General features: G+C 37.8%; 3 protein-coding genes across 6 annotated transcripts; 2 read left to right on the forward strand and 1 right to left on the reverse strand.

Annotated features, from left to right (window-relative positions):
* Positions 1-253: 253 nt before the first annotated feature.
* Positions 254-5,473, reverse strand: LOC105057130 (trihelix transcription factor ENAP1). 4 transcript variants are annotated; one of them, XM_073248392.1, is made up of 3 exons: positions 4,290-5,473; positions 3,324-3,374; positions 1,057-3,183 (listed from the first exon to the last, which is right to left on the reverse strand). In XM_073248392.1, the coding sequence occupies exons 1-3, from the start codon at positions 5,182-5,184 to the stop codon at positions 3,176-3,178; spliced, it is 954 nt and encodes a 317-aa protein (XP_073104493.1). In that variant the 5' UTR covers positions 5,185-5,473; the 3' UTR covers positions 1,057-3,175. The 4 variants fall into 4 exon arrangements, with proteins under 4 accessions (XP_010937909.1, XP_029123959.1, XP_073104493.1 ...); XM_010939607.4 differs by lacking the exons at positions 1,057-3,183; positions 3,324-3,374 and adding an exon at positions 254-624 and having other exon boundaries at positions 4,290-5,466; XM_029268126.2 differs by lacking the exons at positions 1,057-3,183; positions 3,324-3,374 and adding an exon at positions 636-1,050 and having other exon boundaries at positions 4,290-5,472.
* Positions 5,474-5,790: 317 nt separating this feature from the next.
* Positions 5,791-9,937, forward strand: LOC105057129 (uncharacterized). The gene is made up of 3 exons (XM_010939606.4): positions 5,791-5,931; positions 7,749-7,862; positions 9,667-9,937. The coding sequence occupies exons 1-3, from the start codon at positions 5,890-5,892 to the stop codon at positions 9,793-9,795; spliced, it is 285 nt and encodes a 94-aa protein (XP_010937908.1). The 5' UTR covers positions 5,791-5,889; the 3' UTR covers positions 9,796-9,937.
* A 3,020-nt stretch (positions 9,938-12,957) lies between these two features.
* LOC105057128 (SAGA-associated factor 11) lies at positions 12,958-14,583 on the forward strand. Its single transcript, XM_010939605.3, has 4 exons — positions 12,958-13,096; positions 13,245-13,376; positions 13,516-13,821; positions 14,157-14,583. The coding sequence occupies exons 2-4, from the start codon at positions 13,335-13,337 to the stop codon at positions 14,334-14,336; spliced, it is 528 nt and encodes a 175-aa protein (XP_010937907.1). The 5' UTR covers positions 12,958-13,096; positions 13,245-13,334; the 3' UTR covers positions 14,337-14,583.
* The last annotated feature ends 4,710 nt before the right edge of the window (positions 14,584-19,293 follow it).

Here is a 19,293-nt window from a genome sequence, read left to right on the forward strand (position 1 = left end):
CGGGCCAGCGTTCAATATTGGTTCCGGACCTGCGTGACTTCTACTGTGTAACATGAGTTGATTTCGTAGCCCGCTTTGAGGTTTGGCAAGGTTGAAGGAAAAGATTTTCTAGAATAGATTACACACGATTAGACAAGCATTGCAGTATTATTTTGTTTTGCATACTATCAAGTTACAGAAGGCGCACCCTCTGATGAGTCATGATTGCCATCTTCCAATAAATAAGCAAACAAAATGATAAGGAAAGGGAAAATAAAGACAACCGTCTTGCGGATAAAAAATTAACATCAACTGTTCTTGGTAGTGCAGAGCAGCATGCATCCGTTTAATATATGACAACTACGGACCCGTATCAAAATTTGTTGTACAGATTCAATACTGTTAATAATGAATGCAACACCGCCGATGTCTACAGTAAATTACACCAAGAAATAATCCAAAGATACATTAATTGACATGGCTAAATTATCTTTTGTAACCAACATAAATCCGATGGACACCGCTGCTGCTTCACGATTGCTGCAGAGCACTAGTTAATTCAGCTATTACCAGAGTATTATCAATATCAATACATTAGCTGGCAATGCAAACAGGGAGCTCGAACTCTCCACTATAACCTTTTCCCTGAAAAAGGCAAGACAGAATGATGCTTGACAAGATCCCAGAAGACCAACCAAAATGACTCATAGCAGCGATGATCATAATAGATATAGTATGTTAACAACATTGCACAAATCAATTTATAGCACAATCCAGGGGCAGGTTACAAATACAGAACACATAACCATGCATCAGGAAAAATCCGTAAACAGTGAGCCAATTATAGGTACTGGATAATTTTCATGCAACAACCACCACGATTGCATTCAATAATATAAAAGACTAATGGATGCTCGAGACTGGATTTGTTCATTCTTTCATATCACAAAGTTTCTGCTGGTAGCATTGCTACCTAAAGCTCCCTAAGATACCATCCATCAAACCTTTTAAAAAGCTCCCTAAGATCATCCATCAAACCTTTTAAGGCACCATTTCATCAGAAAAAACATGCTGATTCATGGTAAAGAAAGGTGTCAGTAATTAAGATTTTCATAATAAATATAGACTATAGTATTAGGCACTCTGGCAAACACTACTACGGACAAGACCTGATGGTTAAGGTAGTCAATGCTCTCTTATCACTAAAAAACCTGCTACACATTCAGTAATTTCAGCACCAAATTGAGTAAGATCCATCTGGCTTATACAGAACTTTTTATGAAGAAATTGAAGGCATATCTGTCAAATCCTCATAAGTTTTTGTTTCTTTCTGCCAGGTCTAATGTTTGGTATTATAAGTACTTGACATTCCAAACCTTGCTTTATAGGACAACTGTTTCATCTGATTTGAAACACGATCTGCCCATGCACATATCACCTTAGAAGAATAGCATTTGAGATAAATTTATTAGCGAAGGGAAAAAGAAGCCCATCTAAGAACATTTTGCTGCCTAACAAGCAATTTATTCATTCCAACTTAACAACTGCATGCCACAGACATAAAGTATCATGAGATGTTCCAGCATTTATTTCAGAGTATATCAGACCTGAAGTGGTCCAACCTCCAGATGAAATAGGAAAAAAAAAAAACAGATATCCTATCCCTGGTGTCACTCAAATTTTAACACCCTCAAGCTATACTTATCATTGCTACACCGAACCAAATACTGCATTTAATGCATGCACGAAAACATGCACAAACACACACACACAAAGAGAGAGAGAGAGAGAGAGAGAGAGAGAGAGAGCAAACCAGTTTTTCTCGCAAGGTGTTATAACATTTTGCTACAAACACACACACACATGCCGCATGAATGCGCACACACAGAGACAGAGAGAGAGAAAGGGAGAGATGTTTTTCTTGCAAGGTATTTTGACATTTTCCTTGAAAAGCCCATGGTAGCTGCTGATATCTTGGAAGACATCAGACAAAACATGGGAATTAGCCTATTCAGATTTAGCTCAAGTGACTCATGCTGCATGTGCAGATTAAAAGATCAGTAAAGAAGCATGAATGAGGTAAATGCCAACGCACATGTGACGGATCATGACAAAACTGATAGCAACGGATCTTTGTGGGTGGACTTATCAGTGATTAATAGTGACAGCAGCAATATGGTCATTGGATGATGGTGAGGAACAGTTTAATACAGACTTGATCCAAGGAATGCAACTATAGACTAGGATCTAGAGGAGGAAGATAGCAGTGGAGTGCAGAAATGCGCTCATGAATGTCAGCAGAGCAGCCCATCCCCAACCAAAGTGGGGCATGGTAGACTGGAGGAGGAATCCCTGATAGGCACCCAGTCAAGATGCTAAGACAAAGCCACTGTAACATGGACTGATACCCGTCCTAGAAGAAAATGTGTAACAGGTGTCCAACAGTCCCAACATTTTAGGATGTGAGAGTCAAAAAAATATACTGCACAAACTATATAATAATTTCTAACCTGATGAAATGTATAGAATGGAAATACTCTACTTTTAAACAGGCAAACAGGAGAATTTAGTATTAGTACAGTAATCCAAAACAAGGCAACAATTTTAACAAAGATAATGTCTATACAAGCCCTATAAGCTGATCTAGAATCACAGTTGCCAGTTCAGCAATCCAAGCCATAGATCAGCTATATGCTTAATATCAAATACACAAAACAGTTATGACACTAAGCCCAATTTAATTTACTGGCCAAAGGTGTAGATTCAAAAACTTGGACAAGATTTGGCTAACTGGCTGAGTCCAGATAAGCACACTGTGCTAGAGCAAACTAAATTGGGCAGCCTAAGTATATCAAACCACTGCTGGAATATAGAGTATATTTTTACCCCTGTGCACATTATCCTGAGGTCGATCTTTTACCCTACAAAGAAGAATGAGTAGAATATGTTCAATAGTCATGCATCAAAACTATCCCACTCTCCAATCACTAACCTTACCCAAGCAAAAGAGAAAAAACTTGAGATCAATGAAGTGTTAATGAAGAAATTCCATGAGCAAGAAAGGATATTTGTGTTCTTTTTCTCAACTTTAATTAGGACAATTACTTAATACATGAGCAGGATATACTTACTCATAGGCAAAGAATTCCTAATTGACATCGGATAAGAAAGGTAAACTTCCAACAACCATATGCTGCTATGGATCTGGTAACAATAGGGAAGGTCATCAAACAACAACAAGAATGCTTTTAAGGAAGGCAGACTATCCCCCTCATCACATAGAAAACTAAAAATGTATCGAAACCACTATATCAAGGAAACTTAGCAAACTCACTAAACGCAACTTGTAAACTCTTGATTGTTCCATATAAAGTAGCTGTTCACGAGCAAAGGACCTGTGAGTTGCAGGGAAGGGGAAAGAAAAGCCAGAAAGGAGAGGGAGATGGTAAGCCATGCCAATCTACCCTCAAGACAGTTTAGCTATTTTATTCTTACTCTGCATGAAAATACACTCCCATATCCATATGCAAACCATGCCAATCATTCAAACCTAATTACCCTGAGCCTTTTTCCCTCCTATCTAATCTAGAAGTTCTTAAGATATTTTCCTTTTGTCAATTACAGCCTGTTTCATCTATATTCAGCCTCACATTACATTTAGTGTGCGAACTCTTCTTCAGCGGTAAATTCAGCTGATACTTCAGTTTTTGCATCCTTATCTTTTAGTTTGGTGGTAGATTTTTTTCTTATAAATATATAATTACATGTCTTGAAGATAACAAAAGTTGTTTGGAAACTAGTTATATCTCACAGAAGCCAAAAACATCCTTTTCCTCTTCAATTTTCAAATGTAAATGGAACAATAGCAGATCTAATAAAACTAAGTCTAGTAAACTGCAAGACAAGTTACTTGAGTATAAATATAAAGTTAATTTATTAAATTAAAATGTATTCAATTTAAGGTTTAGGGTGGGCCTTGGTGCATGGTAAGGTTGCTTCATTGTGACTTGAGTGTCACGGGCACAAAATCAACCTCTCTATACATAGAGGTAAGGAACGCACCGTCGCCGGACACCACAGTTATGAAAGCCTCTTGCTCTGGGATGCCCTTCTTAAAAGACATTCAATTTAAATATCAGAATTACAACCTTATTTCTACACAATAGATGCAACTATAGTTCACCGATGCAAAAATTCAGACAATGAAAGACAAGAAACCAAGAACAAACCAAAATCAAAGAAAAAAAGATCATGCTAACAAAAATTAAAGAGAAAAGTTCAAGCGGGAACTAAAAGTGTCAGCTGCTCACCAGATCCCGATGCATGCTTGGGCCGCTTCATCTTCTCGAGCTCAAGCTGAGCGTCCATGAACATCTGCATCCGCTGGAACTCAATGTCCTTCGCAAACTCCATCCGCTGCCTCTCCAGCTCCATCATCTGCTGATGCTTTGATCTCTCCACCCTCTCATAAACCTCCGCAAACTTCACAATGGCCCTCGCCAACTCCCCCAAAGCCTCCTCCTCCCCACCACCACCACCCAAACTCCCCCAACTCCTCCGCCGCTTTCTTGCAGCCACAACATCAGACAACCCATTATCGCCATCCTCCTCGTCTTCATCCTCATCATCCTCGTCATCGTTATCATCCCCGACACGGCCAAATTCTCCACGGGAGCTCTCAGAGGATCCCGGCGAGTTCATCGACCCGTCCGAGCAGACCGCAGCATTAGGGTTAGGGTTCCGGGGCTTGATGGTAAAGGTGAGGGAAGGGTGCCGGTGGGAATTGGGTTGGGGGTAGTGGGCTTTGATGAAGGGGGCACCGGAAGGATTCGGCTTCTTGAGAGATGGAGCAGAGTTGGGGCCGATGAGGAGGTCAAGGCGCGAGAACAAGGGCCACTGAGACGGTCCGGGCTTCGATTTCTCGAGCTTGTACTTCTTCTTGAGGGTGTCTATCCGATTCTTGCACTGGACGTCCGTCTTCCGGGTCTTTCCGAGAGCCTCCTGCCGGTCGTTCACGGCGTCGGCGACCTCCTTCCAGTCCTTCTGCCGGAGGTTCCCCCGGCTCAGCTGGAGGTACCTGTCCCCCCATGCCTCTATCAGCGCCTCCGACGCACCCTCGCTCCAGCAGTCCTCCCTCCCTCCGGCGCCACCGGCGTGCGTCGGCGGCGTCGGGTGGTGGCGGTACCCGTGGGGGCCGGGATCCATGGATCGATCGGAATCCGGCGGCGACAATAAGGGTCAGGGTTTCGAGATGGAAGGGGCGAATGGTTTCGAGATGGAAGGGGCGAATGGCGGTGGGGGAGTTTTTTTGCAGGAGATGCCGGGATCGGGGGATAAGAAAGCGGGGGAGTCCCCACCGGGTCGGTGAGGAGAGCCGCGGAGAGCCGTCGGCCGCGCATCTGTCCACCCCCGACGGTAACATCACCGTGCGACCAACTTAGTGTGAGAGATTGCTGACCGCGGACGGAGTCTAGCCGGGGGGCGGTGACCCTACTCGGATCTCGGGAACCGAGAGTGAAAGAAGGCGTTCCAGTGTTCTTTAAGAGAACCGTAACATAACTAATCGTGTTACAATATGCGGGTAATATTGGCGCCACGTACAAGGCTTACAGGAAATCGGAATTGCACTTTCGGGGAGAGAGCTGGTGAAGACTGAAGACAGAATGGTTCATGAGAACAGCAGAACGTATGTTACGGCGCGTGACCGGACAGCGGCAAGGAAAGGGGTCGCGACCCGCGAAGGGCCGTTAAGTTGTCGCTTACGTTTATTTTAGCTTAGCCGGTGGCTGAAGCCGCGGAAAAGATGGGGAAACAGGGGTGAGGATTGGAGAAGGTGGGTTGTGGGGGGGGCGGGGAGGAGAGAGAGAGTGAGAGAAGTGGAGGCGGGCGGGACGGGGGGTCAAGGAGGAGATGGGGCGGACACCGAGGCCGATCATGGAGGGTGATTTCGAGGTAAAAATCTCGATTGCTTTAGGCTTTGGATCACTGATTTGGACGGAAGATTTCGATCAAGATAGGTTTTTGATGTTATCTTGTAGCATGAATGGGAAGATCTTTCCTTTGAATAGAGAATTTGTTGTAATAGAAAGCTAAACAAGTTTCCCTTTCATGGCATGGCATTCTATTAATTCGAGGTTGTGTATTAAATTGTTATACTTCTTGTGGTTATGGATGTGATAGAATATCTAGAGATGCTTATCTTCTGGGTGGTGGTACCTTGTGCTGAAAAAGAAATCGAAGGCTCAACTCTGAGCATACAGTAGCTTGAAGCATCAATAGAACAAGTGCTTCATTTGGAGAGCTGCATTGTCCACTCCCAACTGGTAAAAATTGATTCTTGATAACTAGTAAGTAGGAGAATCATGTTTGCTAGAACTCAAACAATTCCTTTCGATGGTAGTATGTGATCCGTGGTAATTTTTTTGTGTTACACTCATTAGAAGGATTGGTGACTATATAATTATTTTATGTTGCTTCAGAGACCTAGAATAGAAGCCAAAACTTTTCTAGATTGTTTGGTCCTTCTAATCTTGATATTCCCGATCTGTATTTTGAAACTAGTTATCAAATTTTTCTACTTCTGCAAACTTCACAATCCTTGATATTTATAACAATGCAACTTTTGCTTGCTTGTCATAGGATCCAGCAACTCATCTGTTTATCAACACACGCTTATTGCATTCCCAAGTGGGATCAGATCATGACTTCGTATCTTATAGATTTTCTTGAGAAGAAGATGCACATTAGGGCAAACAAGGCCTTTACAAGCCTTGTATCATATACATTAGGGCACATTAGGGCAAACAAGGCGTTCGTATCTTATAAATTTTTTGACTATTTTCCCCTGAACAGATATTTGTTTCAAACTTTCGATTGGTCTAATTGCTGAAATGGTTCTGATTGTATCTGTCATCTCTTGCTGACAACAAAATTAGATTATTATAGAACACCTATGGTTTTATTGGTTATCTCTTAATGAAAATGCGAAACTGAAGGCAATATTTCTGTGTTGTGTCACAGTGTGAGTTCCACCTGAATCTGATTTTAGCATTAGAATACAAATATAGGAGTTGTTCGCAACCATATCTGATTTTATTCTGCAAGTTCCTGTTGCAACCTACTTCATGGTTATTGGAAGAAATTATGTACAGTTTAAGCTTGTATAGGAAATGATTGGATTACCAAAATGATTAGGGCTCTTCTGGAAATATATTGAAAAATGATATGATACATTATTTTAAGTCGTAGCTGAATTATTCACTCTTTTTTACATTATCTATGTTCAATGAGGTTCAAACATTTCATTCTTTTCATGTCTAAGTTTATGGAAACATGATGATAAGAACAATATGATAGCCAAACTACTGTGCTTTAAAATGCAGCTGCTGTATGAGAGCAATCAAGGGACCATATGGCGCATATACAGTTTGCAGACGCATATGTGGTTATTATTTTCAAACCATTTAAAAATAAATAATACATATTAAATGTTAAAAAAATAATGATAGTATTTTTTTTATGGATAGATATAACATTATTGGTAACAATAACAACTAATAATTAGTACTTATTACTTAGTTTCTAATATCCAATAGCAATAGTTATAGCAAAATCAACATTCTATCGCTATTAATGCTTGTAGCAAGCCTACCTGAAATCCATATCAAACCTAACCATCAGTTTTAGTCTGCTTCGCCTACGTACATGCACACCAAACATTTCAGTGCCCTGTGAGATTTTGCTTTAACTATGGTAACATATGAACACAGACCGAACAACAAAAGCAAGCTGCTGCTGATGTTCTATTCCAATATTCACAATTTGTCATGGTGTGCATAGGGGAAGGAGTTCGACCAAGTGATCTAAGGTTGCACTTGATGAAGGTATGTACTTATTGTGTGTCACCTTATCTTTTCCATACTATGGTTTCAATGGTGGCATTGGAATTTCATATGGTCCTGCTTCATATAATGTACATTATATCCTGCACAATTACAATGCTGTAGTTTGCAACATAGATAACTGTTGTCTGCAGACAATAAATATCAGAAATTTCTACTTAAAAATTTCTTTGCATAAACTTTAAAGCTTTGTGAATGGCAACAAGGTTCATGTATTTTATGGGTTAGTAGATTCCAAAGCATATATTTCTTTTCTGCTAAGAAATTGCTTATCAGAAAATGCCAGAGCAAGATGTCTGTGCTTGGATTCTCGGGATGCTGTTTTCAGTGGCTGGATTATGTTTAGAAGATCATTGTGCACAGCCAAAGTCAGAAACATGTGGATCCTATAAATTGCATGCTGAATTCAGGGATCAGATTATTCAGTGCCAATCTGCCAACAACTTGTCCAAGACTCCAAGCCTGCCTTCTATGCTAGGTTCCTTACTACATATTCTATGGGATGTTGGTACCAGGATTCTAATAGCAGTTATTGAATATAACACTTGTCAGTTCTGTTGCAAGTGTTCAATAGGGTCCTGTTGTATTTTATCACTTAAATTTTGCATGTCAAGAAATTCAGCTTTGCAAGGAACAACATTGGAGGATACGCTGTGTGAAATCCTGTCTTCCTTGGGGATGCTGGATCTGTTGGGTAGTGTCAATATATCTTCATTTTTCTTTCATCTCCATGAATATTATCCATATCTTTCATTCCTATAGGAACCATCAGTATTTGATCATTTTCTTTCCGAGAGCTGTGTGAGCAAATCACAAGTGAAACTTCTTTTTTGATTATACAACTGGAGCTCGGGGATTGGTTGTGGTCAGGATAAGTTTCTGTCATGCTGAATCCATGGATCTTTCATTCCTATAGGAACCATCAGTATTTGGTCATTTTCTGCCCAAGAGCTGTGGGAGGAAATCACAAACCAACCTTCTTTTAGGGCTATAAAACTGGAGCTCGGGGATTGGATGTGATCAGGATAAGCGTCTGTGAATCCATGGATCTTTCATTCCTCATTGGAACCATCTGTATTTGATCATTTGCCGTCCGAGAGATGTGTGAGGAAATCACAAGTTAACCTTCTTTTATGGTTATATAACTCGGCGAGTGTTCGTGGTGAGGATAAGTTTATGATCCACATCAATAAAGGACTGTATAGCCTTAGCTGAACGCATGCATATTGGAGTTTCATGTTAAGTAGAATTTGATGAGCTAGAGATTTTTAGGGATCTTGAATAGGCAATCGCTACTAGCATTAGTCCGATACTCACAAATGCAATCCTTCCATTTTGTTCCACCTTACAACACGATTCTTCTGGACGGTCTTGTGGAATGTATTTAATGCTTTCCATCATGTCCCAGTCTTCTGATGTTCTGTATTTTCCTCGTGTCTTTTCCTTTAGTCCCAAGGAATATTGTGTTAAGAGTCAGAACACTGACTGTTCCTTCCCATCTTCCTCTATCTCTGTTCAATTGGTGCTTATTGATTCTGCAAATTTAAAATTGTAGCCATAATTTTTTATTCCAGTTAAGTATGAACTTTGGACTTTTTTGAGTAACGGGAATACAATTATGCTGAAAAATGGTCTTCATATTATATCTATTACCTGTCTTGTGTTGTAGAAAACAGAAATACATAATTTTGATAAGAATTTAGATATTTTGATTCATACCAAAAGTTCTCTTTCCACTGTTTCTCCTCCTTATGTGTAACTGATAGAAGAAAATTTTCTTGTGCAGGAAATTTCAGAAATGCCAACCTCGTTGAAGAAAGAACCTTTATCAGCAGTAGCTTCTCCTGATTCCACAGGCAAAACATCATCATCATCAACAGGAACATTGAAAGGAGACAAAAATGAAGGCTTCTGATAATCTTCTTATGAAACACAAGTTGTTAGCTCATATTCTAGTCGGGCATACAAACTCGGCCGGAAGGAGGACATCATCCTCTTGATTCTATAAACTATAGAATGTAGCTTGCATATAATGGATGAAAGATTTTTCTAATGAACGTCTTCTAGGGTGTAAATATAATGCCTTATGTAGGTATAAGTCAATATGTGTTTTTTAATCATACAATTCATTGTGTTAATCATATAATTTAATCATATAATTCAATTATGTACATATAATTCAATAAGTAAATGCAGGATGTCGTTCAGTGTTGCTATGACTTTCTGACACTTGGATCGACCATGGTTGGTCACTTATCAAACATACAAAAAGTGACATGTGGGCAGTTTCTTGTTGTAATTAACTGCTTGGTGGAAGTTATCTGAACTATGCGATTATACAAGAAATCATCTGTAACCGTGGAGAGAGTTATTAAAACAAGAAACCATCCAAAGAGGATAGTTACTGCTGATCTATTGATCTTTATTCAAAGAAGGGAAAGAGGTTTCGTTTGATCACGCACTCTATACATTCGGACATTTGACTACCTCTGACAGTGGTGTAGCTTTTATGACTCTGTCACGTGTCACAGTTAGTGTCAAAAGCATGATATTTCATATCGATTTGAATCGATCGATATATCTCATATCATATCGATACAGAATCAATTCAATTCAGATCAATTTTTAAAAAAAAATGATCTGAATTGAATCAGATCAATCGGTTTGGTATGGTATTAATTTAAACTGTTTGATATCGAATGATTTGATCTGGTATGATATCGATTTGATCAGATTCAATTTATTTTTTTAATTATTATATAATTTTTTTAAATTTTTTTATTATCAATATGATATGGTATCGTATCATATCAATCGACAAATCGATATGAATTTCGGTACTAAATCTGTTAATCTTGATCAAGAGGAACTGCATGCCTGATATTGATTCAAAGTTTTTCAATATAAAATCTCATATGTTCTCAAAGGAAGCTGACTGAGTATCACGAGGCTTTTGCACCATCAGCTCTTATTGGCTTATCCAATTCTCCCATGTTTGGTCTCTTTTTACCTTGGAGGATATTGATCATGGTATACTTTAATAACTCATTGCTTGTATTCCAAATAGTTTATCTTCAATTTCTTTGCACGTGTCATTGCTTACGAGTTATTATATTTTATCATATTTCCTTATCCGTGCTCGTTTTGCTGGAAATTTTAAATTCCCTCACCAAGTGCAAAACTAAGTCATTCCCTAATTAACTTAATTCTATCGACCGATCTGCTCAATCTGGAATGCTAGTTACCAAATCAACCACTAGTTTGGTTTTTGAGGAAACTGATGTGCTTCAAGTCCATTTTGAAATGCTAAACCGAAGCTTGATCTAATTTATGTCCAAATTATAGTTAGATATGGATTCTAAACTAAGAGCGTGGTTGGATGGAGTTGAACTTTCAAATGGGATTATGGGAATGGGCGTGAATGACTCTCATTCTCATAGTTTGGTAAGGAAGAATTTGATTTCTACTTCATTGTAGAGAGAAATGAGAATGCCTCAATCCCTCTCAAAACCTAATCCATATCCTCTTTTAGGATTTAAATTCCATTCCGATTTTGATTAAGAACTAAATGCATTAGGGATATGATCATTAAGAGTCTATTTCAATCCATCTTGATTTTGATTCTAATTTCATTTGTGAATCAAATGCATCCTAAAAGACTACCTCCATTAATAAATTAGATATGGATCTTATAAAATCAAACTAAAAACTAAGTTGAACTTCACAAAAATTAAGTTAGAAATCAAGATATAAATGGACCAAATCCGGACCCAAATTCAAATCAGACAAGTCAAAATGCAATTTAGATCAATTCATCAATTTTAGTAGACCCATCGAATATCGGACTTAATCCGATCCGATTAAAACCCAGGATGGATATTGGTTCTAGAAAAATTATCAGAAGCAAGTTGGAGTCGAATACGAATAATAATATTTCTTACCTCAAATCCGACCTCATATAATCTTAATATATATTTATCTTTCGAAATTATAATCATTTTCTCATGTTTATATGTATTCGATTCGATTCGATTCAACTCCTCTTATCTATTCGATCCGATCCAATCCAATCTACGTCTCTACTTAACCTAACTTGATCCGATCCGAGATGTGTATGGGACATATATGGGTATAAAATTTTTAATTATAAAATAGATATACATATGGGTTGATCCGATTTGTTGCCATCTTCTAACTCATCAATAGCTCTACCGAATACAATGTACCTTGTCTCTATTGTGTGATACAATCTCAACCCAGTGGACGCAAATACTTGCATACATGTATCTTTGCCATCTTTACCTTTCCACAACGTCTCCATCCTCCGCTCACTAAGGATTTGTTTAGTTCATGTGATTCCGTAACTTTTCAGGAAGTTACTTCTTAAAAAATTATCTCCTAAGAATAGGATTTTGGTATATTTGATTAATTATAGGGAAGTAATTTATTACAAAGTAACTTATGTTTAGTCGAAGCTCTATATATTACTAAAAAAATAGTATAAAATACCTATTATATCCTTAGCAGATATAAGATGTATCTTTTTACTCCTAAACTTTATATAAATATTAATATTATATTTTTGTAAATATAAATATAATATTAATATATTATAATATAGCATTAGATCATTATAATTTATTGTGTTAATATAATACTAATATATATTAATATTTTAATATAATAATTTATTAACATAGATATAAATATAATATAATATTAATATTAATATTATATTCATATAAATATTAAAATAATATTATATCATTATTTAGTATTTTATTTTAACCATCTATTCATATTTTACAAAATCTTATCTACAGATCCTAAAAGGATATTTTGAGAAGAAAAAAATATTATTATTTTTTATCTATAAAAAATATCAAATTTTTATTTTATATATATATATATTTTTTTCGCTCTCTCTGTATTCTTAAAATTTCAATCAAATAAACCCTAACATTTGTTGAAGCCTCCCTTTTAAGATTTTAAACTCTTTCCATAAAACAAACAGATTTTAAGCTCTCCGAAACTAACGAAAGATTATCGTTAGACAGCGAAATTGCCAATTCGGAACCAATCTATTCTCCACTCCCGATCGCCCCACCCCCCTTAGCTGCTTGCTTTCTGGTGTCCCTAAAAGCCCTAACTCGGTGGTTTCGTCGCAGATAGATCCCAAATCTCGAAGCTCCTCGTCCGCCGAGTATAAGGAGAAGGTCAGCTTCGATCTATCCAATCTATTCTTTTAACCACGTATACTCTTTTCGATGCCGGAGGATTCTTTGTGATAAAGATATCGATTCAATTTCTCTCAAATGGATTAATTGTGGAATGCCTTACCTTTGCCCTGTTTTGGTGCCAAAGGAATCGATCCAAATATAAACTCGTGACGGGAAGCGAAAAAATCGTTCTTCCTCTTTATTCTTGGTGGTAACCAAAACCCCTGATCTCAAAATGTCAGTATCCAATGATGGGAACTCATCCCCTAGATCTCAGGTGAGCTAAAACTGATGCACTCTTTGCGAATGATGTTAAAACTCTTTGTGATCAACTTATGAGAACGTGTAGAGATGGATGAGTTGAATCTATTATGGTTTTGGTGCTTTGTTTGTGGACCGTGTGGTTTGATGTGCAGCTTGCTTCTCGTTGTTTCGAGGATTTGCTCGATTCCATCATCGTGGATGTGGCGTCAGAGTGCCACCGGATAGCGAGGCTTGGCCTCGACCGTAACCTGGAGGAAGAGGAAGAGGAGCTGAGGCTCTCGGTACAGGCCCGAGTTGCAGATCCTAGCAGCAGCAGTGAAGCGAATAGTAAGAATGTGGTCGATATATTTGGACAGACGCATCCCGCCATTGCTGATGAGATCTTTGAGTGCATGAACTGTGGGCGGCCGATTGTGGCTGGCCGTTTCGCTCCGCATTTGGAGAAGTGCATGGGAAAGGTTCGTTTTCTATGATATGCTGCTTTCCTTTGGCAATTCCCAAGTCATCCTCATGAAACTAAAATATCCATATATTCTTGCATGCTAGTATTGGAACTTTGTGGATGGAAATATTTGCTCTCTGTGTACGCCACAATCTTCTCTTAATGGCTGTTTAGTATAAAAATATTGTCATATAAACACGAAATACACGGCTTCTGTCCCATATTGGGAGTAAGAAAATTCGAATCTGTGTAACGAGGAATGTGATGTTGATTTTCTTTTTTATTCAATGTTTTGTTACCACTTTTTATTGATGTTCTTAACCCCTTGTGTTTGTGTCTTATTTATTTTAGGGTCGAAAGGCTCGAAAGGTTACAAGGAGCAGTACCATTGCAAGGACCAGGCATTCCCGTGGTAGTCCGGTATCAGTCTATGCTCCCTATTCCAATGCCACCAATTCCAACAGAGCTCCAAATGGCACCACTGGTGGTTCTGGGGAGGAGTATGCTGACTACACCTATGGGGTGCCATGAAGCTTCTGCCAATGTTTTATTAGATCCTCACTGATTTTATAGTTCGTGAAAAATGATTGTCCAACAGGTTCCTTTTTTTTGCTTGGTCTTGTGCCCCTCTTGGCACCCCTTTATGCTGGAATAAATTGAGAATTGCTGCCATACTGTAATACATAATCTGCACTTTTCCTTAGTTCTCTTAAAACAGATGTGTTCTTTTTCCTGCATAGTGATTTGTCTGAGGACAGTCTGCTTTTTGTTGAGTTAATTGCTTTTCTCCTATTTTTCTTTCACCTGTTGTTTTAGATAACAAACTGAACTAAAGCCAGTGCGATGATTTTCTTAATTCCTCATCTTCTAGTGATCAAACTTGTCAGGTGAGTGGTCCTACACAGGGTGTGATGGTCTCATGTCCTGGTTCTCCAGTTGACAAAGTAGATTAAATTTTAAACCAAAAAAAAGGCCTGTTCTGTATAACTTTTAGGAGCTTAACACTCAAATGTGGTTGCCACCCTCTTCATCTATCAATAAATCTGAACCTAGTTGGTGAATTATATATAAGGGATCATCCATTTTAGAAGACTAGATTGGTGAGTTGATCCTTTCAAGAGATGTTCTTATCAGAAAAATCAGAAATCTTTTGTAGCCTATGTATGAGGTAGTTTGTAGAGGAGAAATTTTCTTAGAAATTTGCATATCCTATTGCTTCTATTATTAAATATTCTGCAGGGAAAAAAATCTTTAGAATGTTAAAGCAGTAAATCCAGAATATTATTCATCATTCAGAATGGTAATAGGCTTGGGTGTTTTATCTTGCTACATTCTGAAATAACTTATATGCCATTATTGCCAGGTGAGGTTAGACTCACAGTCAGATCCAGGAAGCCCAGTCTGCCAAATATGTTAATGTATCATCACCTCCTATGATGATGTTGTAGGAGACTAGATCCAACTTTACATTATCAATATGTCATGGTCTGGATGTCTCTTTTAAATCTGGTCCAGGAGCGGACTTTCTGCCTGGTATAATTCAGAGTTCTGAAAGAATTATATGCAGTACGTTAATGCAACAAATTCAATTTTTTTTTGGAGCAAAATTTGCTTGTCTTTTTTCCCAATTACCTTTGAATTCTAGTTTGCAAATTGGCCTACTTAGCCTTGATGATTGTTGTTACAGTTTCATGGAAAGGTGATAGGATAACCGAAAGTTAGCGGGTTTCAATTTCATTGTTGTATAGACATAAGAATTTTTGACAATAAAAGCCACCTACATAGTTTTATGCTTGCAAAACAAATGCAAAGTCACCTAGATATTTTCATGCTTGCAAAAAGATAATGCATTTTTAATGTGAAATCCTATAGCCTGCACAGTGAACTATGGAATAACTGGTTTAAACTTTAAAGCTTTGGTAGTTTGGTAAAGTTCCACGTTTACTCTGTTTATAGACCAGGCAAAGTGCAGGAGCAATGCCTGCTTAGGCTTCACTCATCAACCCCAAGCTTCATCAGCCATTCTTGAGTTTGTCATGGAAATTGCGGAAGTGTATTGAATTATGTTTAATCAAAATATCCCAGCTGAAGTCATGAACATCTGCAGGCCTATAACTTGCCTTTCTACCTCAGTGATAAGGAAATTCTGAGGTTCCGTTAAGGTGGAAGCACCCCAATATGAGAGAACTAACTTATGGTAGGAGCAACTTTAGCGGCCAAATAATTTTAAAAGTTGTTGTATGTACTCCCATTTAAGCCATTTATTCTTGGAGGGCTGTATGAGGGTAATTTTTTGACTGTTTGCAGGTTCTCCAATAGCAGAATAAGATGTGAAGCAGATTATTATGGTTTGAGACCATTTGGCAATTATGATAAGTTGGAGGGAGTTATAGGTATAATTTGAGACTACCTGACTTGATATTGAATTTCCCGTACCCTAAGTTGAATACAGCTTGACTTTAAATTTTACACATTTTTTTATTGGACTAGACTAAGTTGGGTGAGGTTCAATTGGGTTGCACCATGTATGAATTTGGTTCTGTGCCTACACTGTAAGTTTAGTTGGATTTTTGTCACATTGGATTGGCAGCTCCATGGCAAAATGTGCTTCAAGTAAGTCAGAGTGAACTAAAGATGTGTTGATTGGGTTAAGGCTGGCTTGTGTTGCTAATCCTTCATCTTAAACCAGCTAGACCTTAGATGGGACTCACCCTTTCAATCTATGCCAGGCTTAGATATAGCTAAATCTGACCCTAACCTTGTGTTGGATTGGATCAGGCCCATCCTGACTTGCATCTTTTTTTGCTTTTATCTTTTTGCTGAATTAAGATGAGCAGTGCCAAGCACATGCTGTACATATTGGAGAATGCATGAATGACTATAAATCCATTCAACTAAGGGTCTGTTTGGATGGTTGGCCCCGAATCCCATAGGATTCATGGGCTGGGCTGGTAACCACCAAAAATATTAAATTATAGGCCAGGTTAGGCCTATATTTACAACTATCCTGGACAATATTTCCTATAGGATTCGGCCTAGCCCATTGAAAATGTAGTCTAGGATAGTTATAAGTGTAGGCCTAGCTCATCCTATCATCCAATGCTTACGATGGTTGGGCCACAAATCCTATAGGATTTTGAGCCCAACCATCCAAATAGACCATAAAACTTCTTTCCCTATTTATGTTATGTTTTCTGATAGATACACTGGCCAGTATAATTCTCATAACGAGTGTAGTTTTATACACGTGGAGAGAAAACATGTATGTGGAGAAGATATTATATTTCTCATCCACATCAATCTAGGCACACTCAATTCTCATGATAGAAAATGCAAATGGCTTCAGCCACAAACGGCATCTGATCAAAGTTTACCCCACTTTGTTAGTGTATTCCTCATGTATTTTTTACAATATGGATCTATTTCTGTATTCTTCAAAAAAATATATGATGTCAGAATGATTTTAAGGCTGTAGAATAGTAGATGAGGAAAATTTATGCGACGTCAGTTCACTATATACTTAAGAGGGTTGTATTTAAAAATAGTCACATTAAGCTTGGGCACTCCCGGCAGGCCAATTGTGGGAACTAGTTCAAACAAAAGACTACAGATAGTAGAAAGGGCACATCTCAGAAGAAGAGATACATATGCGATAATTTTCTATGAAGGGGGTGTTTGTGAAAATAAGCTTGAACTAGTCCCTGAACACTGCTTGACGAGATTAGTATAAACTTAATGCAGAATTTTTACACATAAATTCTTATATAATGTTGATATTATATATCAGTATGTCCTTCATGAGAACCATAGGAACCATTTCATGCATCACAATGTTAGAGTTACTTTCTTCTTTTTTCTTTTTTCTCCAAAAAATTCATCTAGGAAGGAGAGGAGGAGCAATGAGATAAAATCAAAAAATTTTCCATTTTAAAGAGATAAAAAAGAAGTTTTTTTCTCCTTCCTGTCTATACCTTTGATGTTGTTTTCTTGATCTGTTTTTATAGCAGAACTCTGTTGTGCGGATCTTCCATGGGCTTATTCTCTGATGTGGGAGTTGAATATGATATTAGCTTCGATTTGTCTCCATCTTTGTTTTGGATAAAAGGGGAAAGCTTAAACTCAGCTGCATCTACACTTTGTCGGTGGATGAACTGGATGTATCAAAAGTCAAAACAGATACCTTTTATGAAAACCTTTGTACCTTTCCCCCCTCAATGGACCAAATGCTGTGACTTTGTTAAAGCCAAAGAGAAAGGGAAGGGGGCACCAGCAAGTAATAGTAAATACTATAAAGTAGGCATTACAGATTACTGTTCCTCTTCACTATCAGGTAATGCTAGTAAAGGGAAACCTGACTTCTTTGATCCCTCAACATGATTGCTTTACTTTGAATAATCTTATCTGGCTTATAAAGAACTTTGATTTTTTATGTTTTGTATTGGAGCTTTTTTCAGTGAACTAGAAATTGTTAGTATAGACCTTTAAGTTGTTTCTTTTGCAGCTTAGCAGAACCAAGTCAATTAGTTCCTAGAAAGTACTTGATATTTGTTCGCTTTGTTTTTGGTGGAAATTTAGGGCCTATTTGGCATTTGTTTTTGTACTTTTGTTTCTTTATAAAGTAATCAAATACTAGATGGTGATTGATATTGTAGATAGCATTTTTTTTTTTTCATGAAGCTTTTGTCATCCCTTGTTTTATTTTCTCTCTTTTCTTGAAAGCAAAAGATCTTTTCTTCCAAGAACTCTAAAAATTACTGGCAATTGCATAAAACAAAAGGGTTTCTATGAAACACTGACCATTCTAGCTCATGCTTCTTCTTGAGTTTTTTAAACCAAAAACAGAACAAATGCAGTACCAGATGGCCCCTTCATATTTTTCTTATGTGTGAGATGAATACGAGGGAATTGGATACCCTTGATTCTTAGATCTGATGTGCTTTTCAGTTTTCGCCATGTGCCAATCATTAGCTATTTCTCCTGCAGGTTATTTCCTGAATCAGATAAATGCATGCAATTTTTTATTTGGATTTCTCTTGCATTTGCTATCATAAATTTAGATCTGGGTTACTAGATGTGTCATTTGCGGCATCTTTTCTAAGCTATTCTATCAGCTGTTGCATAATAAAATTCTTAAGGAAGTCATACCAGCGCAGATTAGCTGTGTTCTGGTGGAGAAATTAGCAACATATATACTCTCATCTTGCACAATAATATTATACCTATGTTTTTGCAAATGAGAAGGCCTGGATATCAAGGTTAATGCTGTTGTGCAAGTGCTGCCACCATAATGAGTGCAATATATTGGCTCTAACTTTAGAGACATTCACCGAAATTAGGGAATAAACTTAAGTTGCATGTGGTGCATTGCCAGCCAGTGGTAATCTACATTATTCACAATCTGGATAGATTATTAATAATATTGATTACTACGTTTGGTACGCACAGATAATGTTACAGTAAAATTATTGAGAATCTTGATTGACATGTT

The sequence above is a fragment of the Elaeis guineensis genome, chromosome 14 (genome assembly GCF_000442705.2).
Source record: "Elaeis guineensis isolate ETL-2024a chromosome 14, EG11, whole genome shotgun sequence".
In the NCBI taxonomy this organism is placed as follows: domain Eukaryota; kingdom Viridiplantae; phylum Streptophyta; class Magnoliopsida; order Arecales; family Arecaceae; genus Elaeis; species Elaeis guineensis.